The sequence below is a fragment of the Prenolepis imparis genome, unplaced genomic scaffold (genome assembly GCF_030444845.1).
Source record: "Prenolepis imparis isolate NDT839.2.m4 unplaced genomic scaffold, iyPreImpa1.0 SCAF_6, whole genome shotgun sequence".
Classification (NCBI taxonomy): domain Eukaryota; kingdom Metazoa; phylum Arthropoda; class Insecta; order Hymenoptera; family Formicidae; genus Prenolepis; species Prenolepis imparis.
This window is the reverse complement of record NW_028141164.1, coordinates 5,032,436-5,046,570: the sequence shown is the minus strand read 5'-3', so window position 1 is coordinate 5,046,570 and position 14,135 is coordinate 5,032,436. Positions and strand designations below refer to the sequence as shown.

At 39.5% G+C, this 14,135-nt stretch overlaps 1 protein-coding gene across 6 annotated transcripts in view; it reads right to left on the bottom strand.

The window, feature by feature from the left end:
* The window catches only part of Hth (Meis homeobox homothorax), a 380,805-nt gene that overhangs the window by 352,045 nt on the left and 14,625 nt on the right, over window positions 1-14,135 (bottom strand). For all 6 annotated transcript variants that reach the window (XM_083040066.1, XM_083040070.1, XM_083040065.1 and 3 more), the window contains exon 3: window positions 8,193-8,334. In XM_083040066.1, coding sequence (XP_082896192.1) covers window positions 8,193-8,334 — 142 coding nt within the window. The remainder of the gene's footprint in view (window positions 1-8,192; window positions 8,335-14,135) is intronic.

Sequence of the window (14,135 nt, the reverse complement as noted above, 5' to 3'; positions counted from 1 at the left end):
GAAATATTGTCCGCACGCACGAATTCCCAGGCAAGAGCGCGTATTCATGAGCCGGAATTCTGAATGGGAGAGTCTTCGAGCTCTCCTGTGTTCCAGAGTGTATAGGTAATGAAGGCGTCTCGTGCGACAAAAATACTGTCAACTGTTTGTCGAGGAGGGTAGGTAAGGGGAGGGAAGACTAGTTCTTGCGCGGTCCTGTCATCGCACTTTTTCGACGGTTCCCGAGCAACGAGCTAAGCGCCACGCAGGTAGGCAAGATTACAAATTGTAAACAGCCCGTTCTGTTTTCTGTGCCCAGTCGCCTTTTTCTCTCTCTCTCTCTCTTTCTCCGCGTACCGCTGCTTATGATTCTTTGCACACCGTTTTTCCCGAAACGGTGCAGTCGTTCATACGCCGACGCGTGCTGACGCATTCGTAAAAAGCTTGGCAGTAGTCTGTGGAATAAAAAGACTCATCACGTCTGAAGGAGAATAATGGGAAACGAGAAAATTGGCAAAGTTAGACAGCGTTTAACTCGACAATGATTGCGCGATACGTTTCATCTAGTTTGCAAAAAAAATTTATTTACACGATGCGAGAAATTCTTGCGGGGATCAAAGCAGCGACAACGCAATGTAAAATTCCATAAAAGGAAAAAAATTGTTACCATCGCGTGAAACGCAATGGCGAAGGAAATCGACCGTTCGTGCGGTCGAGAATGTTCGGATGAGAAAATAAACATCGATAGATGCGTATAGAAACGTCAGCATTCGCTGGCTGTCGGGCGCGCATAACTCAGCGCGGAGGCGGTAAAAATATTGTGCGATAATATTTAGAGAATGCTCTCGTTCCGGTAAGCGGGGTGTCTGTTCGGGACGATCTCGTATGCACGTACGAGGGTCCACATGGAGGGAAAATACGTACGCACACGTACCGTGTGTTAAGACTTTCCCAGTGTGCGCCGATCTTGCCGAGAGATATACGGAGCAGCTGCTTTAGAGGCTGCTGCTGTTGCTAGCTCTCTTGCCTCTGCTATTGCTGCCGCCCCCTCGAACCCTTCGTTTTGTAAACCCTTCCCTTCCCTTCCCGATTGAAGAATTCTATGCAGACCGGAATACACTATGCGTTTCTACACGCGATATACATATGTGGATGAAAAATTTTCCAATTTTTCTTATTTAATTTAATTTTTAACACATTTTATTCTTTACTATTTCATGAATCATGCGTGGCGTCTATAAATTTTAAAGAATACCTTTATTATTTTTGCTGCTATAAATATACGTTCTGTGCAAATCGACAGAAATATTTTTAAAAAATCAATTCTAGTTAATAAATCTTAATATTTCAATTTTATAAAACTATCGTATTTTTTTATAATTGCAGAAATAGTAATAAACATATGACGACATAACTTTCCACTTACGTAGAAACGCAGTGTCAATTCATAGTTGTGTAGATCTCCAAAATCAAGATAAAAACAAAAACATTCACTAGTTTTTCTAAATTTAAAACTTGCATAGACTTTTTGTTACAATCCTGTATAGACTTTTTGTTACAATCTTGCATAGACTTTTTGCTAAAATAAAATAACAAAAAGAATTTTTCTTAAATATATTACCATGAAGAATGTTCAATTTTCTTAACCTGACAAATTACTATAGGTAAGATTTTTGTCACGCTTGTCGTAAAGTCAGTTTTACTATAGACAATTATATATCTTCTCGAGGACGAAGAACGTTTTACTGTTATTATTGTAATGATTTTTTTATTACTTACAGGGTAACAATAGAATCTAAAGAATTTTTGCAACAATGGTCAATTCTTTGCCTTTAAACTTCCACGCAAAAAATAAAACGCCTATTTTTAGAAAACTAGAATTTTTAAATCTTTTTTTACATGCTTTAATCATATAACAAATATCTCAAATATTCTCTTTGAAAATAAGAATATTGTTTGAGTGTCTCTGAGAAGCTGAAGTAACATTTTAATTTAATCTCCGGAATATTATTCCAATACATCCAATCTATGTAAAGTGTAAAGTATATCAACATCTATATAATTCCGATTTATATCTAATTAACGCGACAACAAACTATGCAAATACTCGATACAATTTAATTCAATATCTAGATTAATAGAAGCCAATGAATGTTTCTACATTCTACGAGTGCGATCGCGTGTTTTCCCAATAATATGAGCCAGGCCGCGAGAAAGAGGAAGAGAACTGATAAAGCGCGTGATACCGCGTGATCACTATCGCGTGGTAGCACACACGTCAAAACGGGCAGGTATTTACGCTAGAACGCGATAATTGCGAAATTGTAGCAATAAGACCGCCGGCAATATAGTTACGCGGCTCGTAACAACCATCGAATTAACCGTGCATGCACGTTTGGTGTTGAAACAATTAAAACTGAGAATCTAGAGAATCTGAAACTCATTTAGGGAGAATGATTTCGGAATCCGGAATGAAAGTTAAACTTGTGGCGGATCGAAATCATTATGTGACAAATTTTATCTTATATTTTACAAATACTCCGATGTCAATGCAACGTATCAACTTTTCTACAATCGAGACAGAAATCTCGAAATAAAATGTATCTAATATTATATGTAAAAATATACTTATACGAAATAATATATAATTCTTTTCTCGACTATAAATATTTTAATAATCGTTATCACACACACAGATCGTTAATTTAAAATTTCATTAGACATACCATTTCAATTATCGTATTTTAATATCTGAGAGTTCCCTTCCCCTTCCCGATACATATCTAAATTTTTATTATATTATTATCTACTATACAATAGCATGATTACTATGGCCATAGCTTAATTCGCCGATGACATCGCAATGACGTCAGGATGTGGAAAACCGGTCCGAACGCGACGTATTCGCACCGAGCCTTACGCGGTGTTTCCTACGTGGGTTTCGTTTCGTTAATTGGCCTCGAATCTCTGTTAAAACCGAGACACTTCGATGGTGCACCGGTTCTCGTAACGGCTTGTTGAGTTGCTTCGAAGACACGGAATTACATGCTTTGATCAGTTTAATTGCAGAAAATATTCTATCTTTTTTCAACATTTATATATTTAAAAATAGAACGAGAGAAGAATATTCACCGCGGAAATAATATCGCATATAATTAAAATGCTTATATTTCTTATTTATATTTATGACTTTGCGCGCGCACGTGCGTAAAGCTTCTTTCTAAAAAATAATTTTATAAATACCATATATTTATGGCATTTTTGTATACATATATCAGATTTTTTACTCGTGGAGTTGAACAGGAATAAGGTGAATGAACGTCGAAAGAGGCGAAAAAATCGACAGTTTACATTTGAATAGGATACGTTCTCTAGTGGTCGTCATTAGGAATTTTATGAGAGTTTAATGCTTCAAGAGGTGCATCCTAATTGTACCAATAAATCTCCGATAGGATCTTTCTTCTCGGGTTCTCGGGTGTATTTGTAAGCGTGACACGAAATCGCGACATCGTGACGAACACACGCACGTCCACATCACCAATTCAGTTTCGACTCATTGTACAAGACGTAATTACACTATCGGAAAAAATGTTTCGTGGATATTAACAGCAATATATCGCACTCGTATTTTACGACGTACATATTAAATCATTAATTCGTCAGAAAGATAATTTGGCATAAATAAATTGCATATATCATATATAACGATCGTCTCGCGTAAAATCTCCGTTAAATAATGCCAATAAAACGTATCAATTTTCAACCAGACCTGTGGCTTAATGAATCATTAATAATCTTTTCTCATATATATGTTAAACGGATTTTTGTGAATGAATAAGTATAAATCAGGAAGTTTTCACACTCCTTTGTGATCTAGTGCAGATCGCTCATTTGAGTGACCGGATTTAGAGATGGTGTGCAGCCGCGAGAGGCGACGAAGCGCGAGCAAAATTTTTCGACGCGGTCGTCGGCGATGATCGCGAAAAAAAAGCGAGATGCCTCTTTTGGCGGGTGAAAAAAAGGGCACAACAAAGGCACGGCACAACGTGGCGCAGCGGGGTACGACCGATGGCACGTTGCAGCCAGGCAACGTCGAAAGCAACAAGCGCAAACCGAGGGAGAGAAAGAGGGCGAGGGGTCCCTAGCGGGTGCCGGGGAGAGAAAAGAGAAAGAGAGAGAGTGCATACAGAAGGGCAGAAGGGGCGTTGGAGACTGGAGGAATATCGTGGCCCCCATAGGGCACACGATGCATGGACCACAGGGGGGGGGATAATAGTGGACCCATTGAATAGATCAATTTACAATGGCAGAAAATGAGCAGCCTGCCCCCCTTCCCTTTTCCCTTCTCTTTCTTTCTCTCTTTCTCGCATCCCATATCCTTCTCGATGCCTCTTCGACCCCCTCTCGTCTTTTCCATTACCATCGCGCCGGCTCAACTCTCTACGCTTGGGCGCTTCTCACGACTCGCCGACCGTCATAGTCGGGCCCCGACTGTGGATCGCGCATGCGTTGCATCTCGTGGCTACTATGGCGCATGCGTGTATGCACGCATGCACGCACAGTACAGCATGCAACGAAACGCGAAATAATCCCGCGTGCAGCGTGCGGCCCTTTTGTCATACGGCCCTATCGCCGCGACCGTACCGGTGAGAGGGAAAGGGAGGGAGAGACTCGAGGGGTACGCGAGGGCACGTCTCGCACGGCACGCCTCAAAAACCGCCGCAAGAGGATTGTCACCTGCTTATCTGCCGATGTGCATCGTCGTAGCGCCGCGTGTGAGAGACTTACGTGCCTAGTGACAGCCTTCAAAAGCAATGACTGCTTTAAAATATCCATGCTTGCAAAAGTATTAATGTATAGAATAGATATACGTATAATCAAGGTAATACATCTGTAAATTGCATTGTAACGTAAAAGAAGTTAATCTCGTATTGAATATTTATACTCAAAATATTTGATATTTTTAAGAAATATTTTTAGAATAGAGGAATTAAGCATATAATAAAAAAGGGTACTATGTCGGATCATTTCGATCGACCCTTTGAATTAATGCAATCGCTCGAACAGTAGCGCACAAAGAAAATATTCATCCGCGAATGCTATATTTGAAAGATGATTCTTGACAAAGACCGACAAAGACTTATCCACCGAACATAATTTGTTTATCTACTCCGATACGTGGTAATCTCGGTATTAACGTGAATACAACGGTGATCGCGAGCGACCTTCTGTGATGCATTAAGTCACTGCTAGTCGCGAATTTCAGATACGCAATTTTATTGGCATTTGAATGTATGTGCGAAGGGGGGGATGGAGGCAAGAAGAGATCAAATGTGTATAGCTATGTAAGTTGAAACATGAGACCGAGCAAGAGCTACCGCAAAACCAACAATATAATCAGTGATAGTAACATTTTGCAAATAACATTTTGTGCAAACAAAATATGAAGAACTTGACGGTAACAATATGATAAATCAATGAAGCAAATTTTACACAACTATAATGATTAAAAAATCGATAAAAAATTTGATTGCTAAAGAAAATTATTTTTTTTTTTTACACATATTTAACTTTATATTATGGAGGAAGCAAATAATCAATTTGTAGATTATATATCTTTGGAAGATGCTACAAACATTGATAACATTAAATTAAAAACAATTCTCAAATTACCTTGATAGGCGTCAAAATTAATTTATTATTCGTTAAAAGAATGCGAAAATATCTGATTGAGATAATAAAAAAATCGAGAATTAAAAAATGTTCGACATAATAAAGATTTTATATATGTACTTTACAAAGAAATAGATAACAAACTGCAGCAACTTCTTTTTAATATTATCATCTCATTATTTATTTCTTTTTGTACCAACTTATTATTATTAAAACAGAAAAAAATATTATATGAAAGCAAGGAAGAGAATTAGTTGCAATCATCAATTTCTGATATTATATGGATTTAATTATGGCTTAGAATATATACAGCTAAGAAGGAAAGAGGGAAAATATCCGGGTAAAAGGCAGCGTCGTCGCGGAATATAAACCCGTAGTCATAAGCATTATTTTTCATGCGCGCGTTTTGAAATGTGCCTTATGGTGCGCCTTATTAAGATGCATATCATAAAGCGCCAGTTTCGCAACGCCGACAGAATGTTCGACGGTCTCCTAACATAAATGTAAACTAATAACGTTAACAATGAGATAAATAATAACGTAGAAACACGATGTTATATTTATCCTACTTACAAAAAAATTATATCTTATATCGCGTTGAAAGAAAGCAATACGCTCGATTATCTCAGGAATCCCGATACGCCGGAAATTTGGAGAATTTTTTTATCGTCTGGAACTTTTCGGCATCAACACGACGAAACAATGTATACACACACGGGCCGCCACCTTATCCTACCTCGCGCCGGAGCTTAATTCTTATCGTTATCTCGACATAGCATTGCTCAAAGCCGCCGCTACTGTGTTACCGACGCCCTATATTTAGACGTAAGACAAATTTTTTTCTCCAACAATAAAATGACGCATGAGCGCGCGATCGCGTAACGTAAGGAGTTCGCGAAAAATCTCGCAATCGCGAAGATATCCCTTTCATACTCTATTGCATATTCCTTTTAGAAGATGTTACCTATTGTTGTCCCGAATTAATAAAAATTTCAATTAGTATGTGATACAAAATTGCTCTATAACCGATAAAGATTCTAAAAGAAAAAGAAAGAAAACGCATAATGTTATATGAAAATAATTATTAGAAATTAGAGCTATCTAACGGTGCAAAACAACCGGTGCCTCTCAATCTAAATGTGCTAAATTCGTTTGCATCAGTTCACTATAAGCAAACGAGCACGATAACATTTTTATTGCCCATTCTGTCGCCTCGGCTTGATACCTTGTCAAGAATGCAGCTATATTTCTAGAAAATTACGCGTGAAAAACAACAGGTAGAAGTGAATAAATCTCTAATTATCACTCGATTCAATTTTTAATTCTCAATCTATTCCCATTTAAACGCGGAATCTCTTATACCAAAACAATTTACCATATACATAAACGCGAGAGATTAAATATCCGCAATACTGTAGTATATAATATATACTTAATTAAACCTACTAAGTTAATTAGTTCAGAAAATTAGTTCGGAAAAGTTTTTCGAATTTAGATGAATGTTGTTTTATGACACAAAAATAGCAGAGAGAAAATGTAACACCTCGAAATATGGAATATGTATTTTTCCAACCGCGAAACGATATATTAGTCGTCCTAGTTTGAGGATATCACTTCCGAAGTATCACGTTATCGATGTAAATGTCCGCGTCAACCAAACTGTCTCTAGAAAGCACGCGGAAACGAGCGTTCGACCGAGGTACACTTCCCGAGACCTTCGTGCACGACCTGGGACGCAGACGGCGAAATGGTATGTTTTAAAAGGTCCAAATCGTTTCACGACATGCGGCCCCATAGGATCTCGGGTTACCTACGCGTGTCCTTGGGGGGACCTGCCTCAGGTGAGCCGCTAGAGGGAAAGAAAAAAAAAATAGGAAGAAGGGAATGGAGAAAAAAACGCGCTCACACGCGCGAGCGAGCGAGCGAGTCTTCTGTCTCGAGTCCGCTATACATATATTCGGGGGGTCTCGAAATCTCTTTCTCTCTCTGCCTCTCTTTTCAACGGTAATCCTAAAAATAAGTCGCATGGATAGAGGCAGGGTTCTTCTTCTTCTTCGAGGCCTAAGACGCGCCAGCCTGTTCTCGTGCATGGATCTACTGTTTCAGGATTATACGCGCGTTCCTCGTGACTCATACGAACGCCCAAAAATCGCCATAGGACATTCTTTACGGCAGGATCACGCGGAGAAGTTCGCCCGACGAAACCGCAAAATTTTAGCGAGGCCCATCGAGGCAAACGTCAGAAGTGCGTCTCGCGTTATTTATAACTCTTTCGAAAATCCTTTCACTTTTGTGCCATAAGTGTGTCAGTCCGAAGTTAATATCGTCTCGACCGTTATATGTGATTCGTATATGTAAATTATCATTCTTTAGAAGTAACTTCAAACATCAAAAGAAGATATTCTATATTTATAGATTGAACTATATATGTATTGCAACACGATATAAATATGTCGATAGCAAGACTCTCCGATACGGCGCATAGTATATATATCTAAAATCTAAACGATAAAACGACATTTGATATTCTGTAAACTTACCTGTTTTGAGAAAACGGCGATGTCCTCGTTGAAGCTCTCTGACGAGCAGACGTCACCACCCGCTACACCAGGCTCGCGCGGCGTACACGTTGCCAGCTCGCACTTTTCGAATATGAGTGCAAGGAGCGGGAACAGGGGGTGTCTGAAAGAAGAAGCGAGAGAGTGCGTTTAAAAAGGCATATAAGCGAGCAAGAGCGAGCGCGCGATATTACGACAGATATATTATGCTAACGGAGCGCGGAAACTGGAGCACATGCACGCGCCGTTTCGCGGAGCAAGCGCCGATCTCGACAGGCATGCTAATTAATGCTGCGGTCGTTGGAGCTTCTGGCCGCCGGGCCCCGATTCGTTTCTGCGAAGAGACGATAAATTATCATCCGATGCCCGCGATATTACGTAACCTTTAGGCTGCGAAAGGAGGCGCGAAAATCACGAGCGAGACGAACTCGGCGTTCTCCGCCGTAATAAATCGATATCGTAAATTAGTAAGGCGTAGGTATACATGTGTGCATATCGTAAAAAGATACTATAATGCAACAATAATGGGCTTCTTCGGACAAAAGGTTTTACAAACGATAGAATATGGCACGCTGGTTATGGGCTCTGATTTCCGCGCCAAAAAGGTCCACCTTCCTTCTCACCTTCCCCTATCTTATCCTCGAGAGTATTCCGAACACCCGTGTACCGGATGCTCGTAAATAGCGTTTCTCGAATCGTCGAAGCGTGGCTCGTGTGAAAAAGCGATCCGGATCGGCACAAAGTTCTCGTCCTCCGCTGCGTTTTTCTCTTATCCGCGTAGCGTTTTTCTCTTATCCGCGCGTGACCGACGAGGTGGGCCGCCTGTTAGCGCTACGAGGACGCAATTAACTCGGACAAGCGTGGTGGCAGAAGAAGCGAAATCTGGCGTGAAGCGCTTAACCGAAAAGCAGCGGACCACTCTTGCCCCTCTGTCGCGACCGCGTGGAAAAAATCACTCCGACCCCCCTTCTCGTGCCAACTAGAATTCGCTCCTTTCATCCTTGTTACGCGGAAGGAAAAAACGTGTTACAAACTTTAGAGAATGTTTACTGAATTTTATTTTTGCATGTATTATTTTATATCTCATTTACATATTGCATAAATTATTCGTTGCTTTTTACTACCAGTAATAGTTCGAAATATTTAGCTTTTGCAAACCATTTTCTTTCATTTTTTTTTTCTTGACACTCAATTCCTCATTTATTCACGTTTCACCGACACGCGCAGTATATATACGGATAAATTGAATAATGACGGAGAACGATCGATAATACGGAATGTGTCGTCCCTTGTGAATAAACGACCAGGGTGAAATAACATGCGTGTTCGTTGGAAAATTGCAAATTCGATGGGTGAGATGTGTGCTAAATAATGAAAGCGTTCTTACTTTTTGCTATTTTAGTCCCGCCATAGCTCGCATTGATCGTAACAGATCGAGAGACACGGCTCAAAGTCTGGCTCTCTATTGTAAATCAATACGCGAGTCATTCGAGAAAAATTAATTTAAAATCCACTGCTTTATAAATAATAAAAAATAAAAAAATAAATGTATATCCATAAATGGTTGTACATAATTAAAACCGGTCTGATTAACTGCACCGGTCAATTTACCGCAAAAAAATAAAACGTTATTTAGCGAGGATTTTCAGGATCATTTCGAGAAGAAGAGAAGAGAGGAAAAACGAAAAGATTGTCGTTTTTCGATATACACATGCGTAATATTCTTCTGTCCGCACAAAAGCGCGTGTTACACACAAAGTATGCTTACGGCAACGCGGCATTAGGAGGATAAGATAAGATTAGGCTGGTGCCGGTGCAACACCGTGTTGCAAACAAGGTCTTAATATCGAAGTTTAAAGCTGGCGCAACTCCATGGCGCGCGTTTTGGAAACAATTATTTACGCGTCGGTATATGCAATTATCGTGTTGTATAATGCGTACGTAACGCTCGCGGAATATTTTGCTTTTGCCATTTTTTACTTTGCAATCTGTATTAACATTTACGTGTTACGTTCTATATCGAGAACCACTTACATAAAATTTAACCTTAGAACAACGTGCAAATGATGGTATTCACCATTGCAAATGACATCATTTTGAAGTTAAGCGAAGCCTTCATTAACTCCTAATTTGCATCTGTATCATTGACATTTTACGTTTGGAATTTGTTAAATGATCAGTCGTGTGTAAATTGTCCCTTTAAAGACACAGGTGGACAAGAAATGATAAGTGTACATATAATCTAAATACAATATGCAAAGCAAATTTCCACACATAACAACGCATTTGATTTGTATGCACGTTTATTTCAAATGGACGCTACCGAATAAATCTTTATTACTGACAATCCGACATTCATATCGCAGCAATTATAAATATTCTCGTACGTTAAAAACACATACATATATAATTTTAACAATGATTAATTAAAAAATGCAGAATCCTAAATATAAATCTTAAAAAAAAAGATGTTGCATTTCAGTGAATCCAATAACAGAAAATAAATATAACAAAATATAAAAGTAAGGCGCTATATCTCTCTGTATGTAGACAGAATGTTTGACGACGCCAGTTAAAAGTGACCATTGACACGGATTTTTAGCTCGCGGCTCCGTCTCTCGTCCCATGGGGTTATACAATTTCAAAGACGGCGATGAAACCTTAGAGGGGTCTCTCGAGAGGTTCGACGAGAGAAGAGAGAGAAGGAGAGGAGAGAGATAGAGCAAACGTGGTAGCCGCCAAGGTGGAGGCGTTGTGTGCGCATGGTAGCGGGTCGCGTCTCGCGGCGTGGCGGACATAAAACGATTCGGAACGAATTTCGACAAATTGACGTGGCCGCCGCGAGCAACGTACTCTCCTGCGCGCCAGCCTAACCGAGAGCTGAACTGCCCTGCTGAACGAACCGAACCGAAGGTACCGCCGCGCCGCGCCGACCCGGGCAGAAAAAGTCTCGGTCGAGACTTCACCCCTTTCGCCCGCCGTCACGCCGCAGTTACCTCTCTCTAGCGATCTTTTTTCCTGTTTTCTCCTTGTCTATATCTCTATCGCCTCTATACACATCTATACCGCGACTCTCTCCCTCGTCGCTCTATCCGGTACCGACCGTCCACCACCGGGTAATCGATTTAACGCAACGTCGCGCAGTAATTGTTAATTTAGATTTTTCGCGCGCTCAGCCACACTGAAAACTCTTCCCGACTCTCTCTCTTTCGATCTCATTTTCTCTCTCTCTCTCTCTCTCTCTTTTGTATCTCTAATGAGATTCGGAGATGGCTCAAGGCGAGAGTCGTGAGATTGTCTCTTCGAGAATAAGATTAAAATAACATTGCGACGTGCAAAGCACTATACAATTCTAATAGTAATACGAAGACATCACCGCGCAAAAGATATGCGATTCCTAAAAACTCGCAGCATTTTTTTCGGACCTCGCGAGGCCGGAATCGAATACCATCGAATACCATCAGGAAAACCACCGGCATGTTACGGATCGCGATTGAATGGGGGCGCGCTTTAAGTATGCGTTTCTTTAAAACACGGTTGTACGCGCGATGCAACAACAAAGTGCAACGTCGATGACAAACGATGGGCAGAAACGAGGTGTCAGAATGACGGAACCGCAAAAGGTAATGATATGATTGGACCGTTCTATGCCGTACGGGGGATGTTTGCGGTTTTGCGGTTTCCGCCCCTCGAATCGACGCCTTCTCCCTCTCTTTCTATCTTTCTCTCTCCCTTTCTCTTTGCCTCCCCCGCTCTCTTTCTGTCGGCTCTTATTGTTGCGCGCGAGCATCGTCGATTTCACGCCACGCCGCGGTTTACGATTCGCTAAACGACAGTGACGCGTTTTCGCACGCACGGCTTAATTTCGTTAACAGTCCTTTAATCTCGAGTATACGCAGCAAGTAATCGAACGTAAAACAAAACACGAGTCATAAGTTTGGAAAAAAAAATCGATATTAAGAGAGAGACGAGAATAAAAATGAGCAATTGTTCCAATTTGTCGATATTTACAAATCTCATCGCTTATAAGATTTTCTGACTCTAATAACTAATTTCTACAATTATATATTACGTATATTAATCAGTAATCGATCAGGTTAGATATCTCACAGCGCAATAAAAAAAATAAATTTATAAAGGGATTATAAATTGTATTGTAAATTTTTTTATTGGACTTTTTACAATACCGAAAAGGTCAAATAATTTGGCCAGACAATACACTTTTACAAAAAAAATAAAATAAAATAAAAATAAAAATGTCAAGATCCCGTTAGCTTTGAGCTACTATTGTACCTATCGTATTGTTGTAAAATAAATAGAAGTCAAGTTTAGGTCAAAAATAAGTTTTCGAAATCTATACAATACCTCATAAAACTATTTTTGTCCTTAGAAAACTACGAGAAATGTACAGTTAGTCTCTGTAGATTCCTTTTTGTGAGTCATTCACAATATAAAGATGACGACTATTCACATGCCTTCGCGCAAATTGATATTAATTAAATTGCTGACTGCGTGAAAACGATATATCGATTATTTATTTCATCGAGAAATCAATAACTGAGCGATATCACTTTTCCATCTGTCGGACGATAAATCGTCGTTCGGATTTACATAAGAACAAGACGTAATTCTTAAATAACTAAGTTCGGGTTCCTTGCATAAGATTGCAGTGTTGGTTTAGTAAATGTCTTCACGTTACATCCGGTTTTTACGTAAAACTCCACCAAGCGGAAAAGAAAATTATCGCCGCAATGCAAAAAATTATCAATAACAGAGCGATTATTCATAAATATTGCTTGAAACCTTATAATGCCACTCCTTAGATCGTGTTACTATATTTAAAAAAAATAATTACCATCAAATAAAAAAATATAAAAAAATAAATATGTCATTACTTAATGCTATTATTGACAACTTGACAGTAAAGATTTATTGTTAGAATATATTATTAAGAGTTTTATTTTTTTTTGTCGCATCAAAAAAGTTGATAAAATATCGCTATTCCTTATTTCATTACAAAGGTATAATTCTAGTAAGGTCAATCTTTACGTATTTACATTTCTGTACAACTTGTTTGAAAAATCATCTTAATGAAATGTCTTAAGATGTCCCTGACTTTTTCTCTTTTACTGTGGCTCATTACATACGAGCACGAGCAACATCAATCTCCTCGCACGTGCAAAGCTTTAACAGACGAATTAATCGAGTTGGATGAAACACGGGACAAAAATGGTCACGGATTCTGCTATCGAACGACTCAATTCAATCATGCCAAAAACGTATTCTATGAAACAAGATTACATACTTTGTATAGAATATTCTTTCTTAGCATCTAAGTTTTTTAGCGGAGCAAAGAAACACGCATGTGAGATGATGAGATCATAAATGTTTCTAGAATTAACTCAAGTAAGAAAAAAAAAAAGACTACGTAGACTTACAGACTAGATATTCCTAAAGATTCTGAGGTTTCGTGTTAAACAATTATTTAAAAAATAAAAAATATATATTCTATAATTTTTTTTCAAACGCGATCCTCCGAGTTAATCTTTAACATAATTTAAAATTAATTCAAAAGAATGCAATTCTAACGTAAGACACCGCTATGAAATTAATAAAACACATCCTCTCGGCAGCGAGAGAACGTGCGTACGCGTATAATCGCGCCGAAAGAGCACCTTCCACGGCGGCAGCGTTCCGAGAAAGTTGTGGAATCTCCACCTCGGGTCGGGCCCGGGCACACGACGAATGGACAAATTACAGGGTGCACGGAATAATGAGGCTCCCGTTCTAGGACGGTACATCAGAAATCGGGGCATCTCGCGGCTATAAATCACACGGAACACGGTCGCCGAGTCAGCTTCGTAAAACGGCCAATTGACGTGCTCGTACGAACGATGGATGCGCGTGGCACGAACTGCTACGATG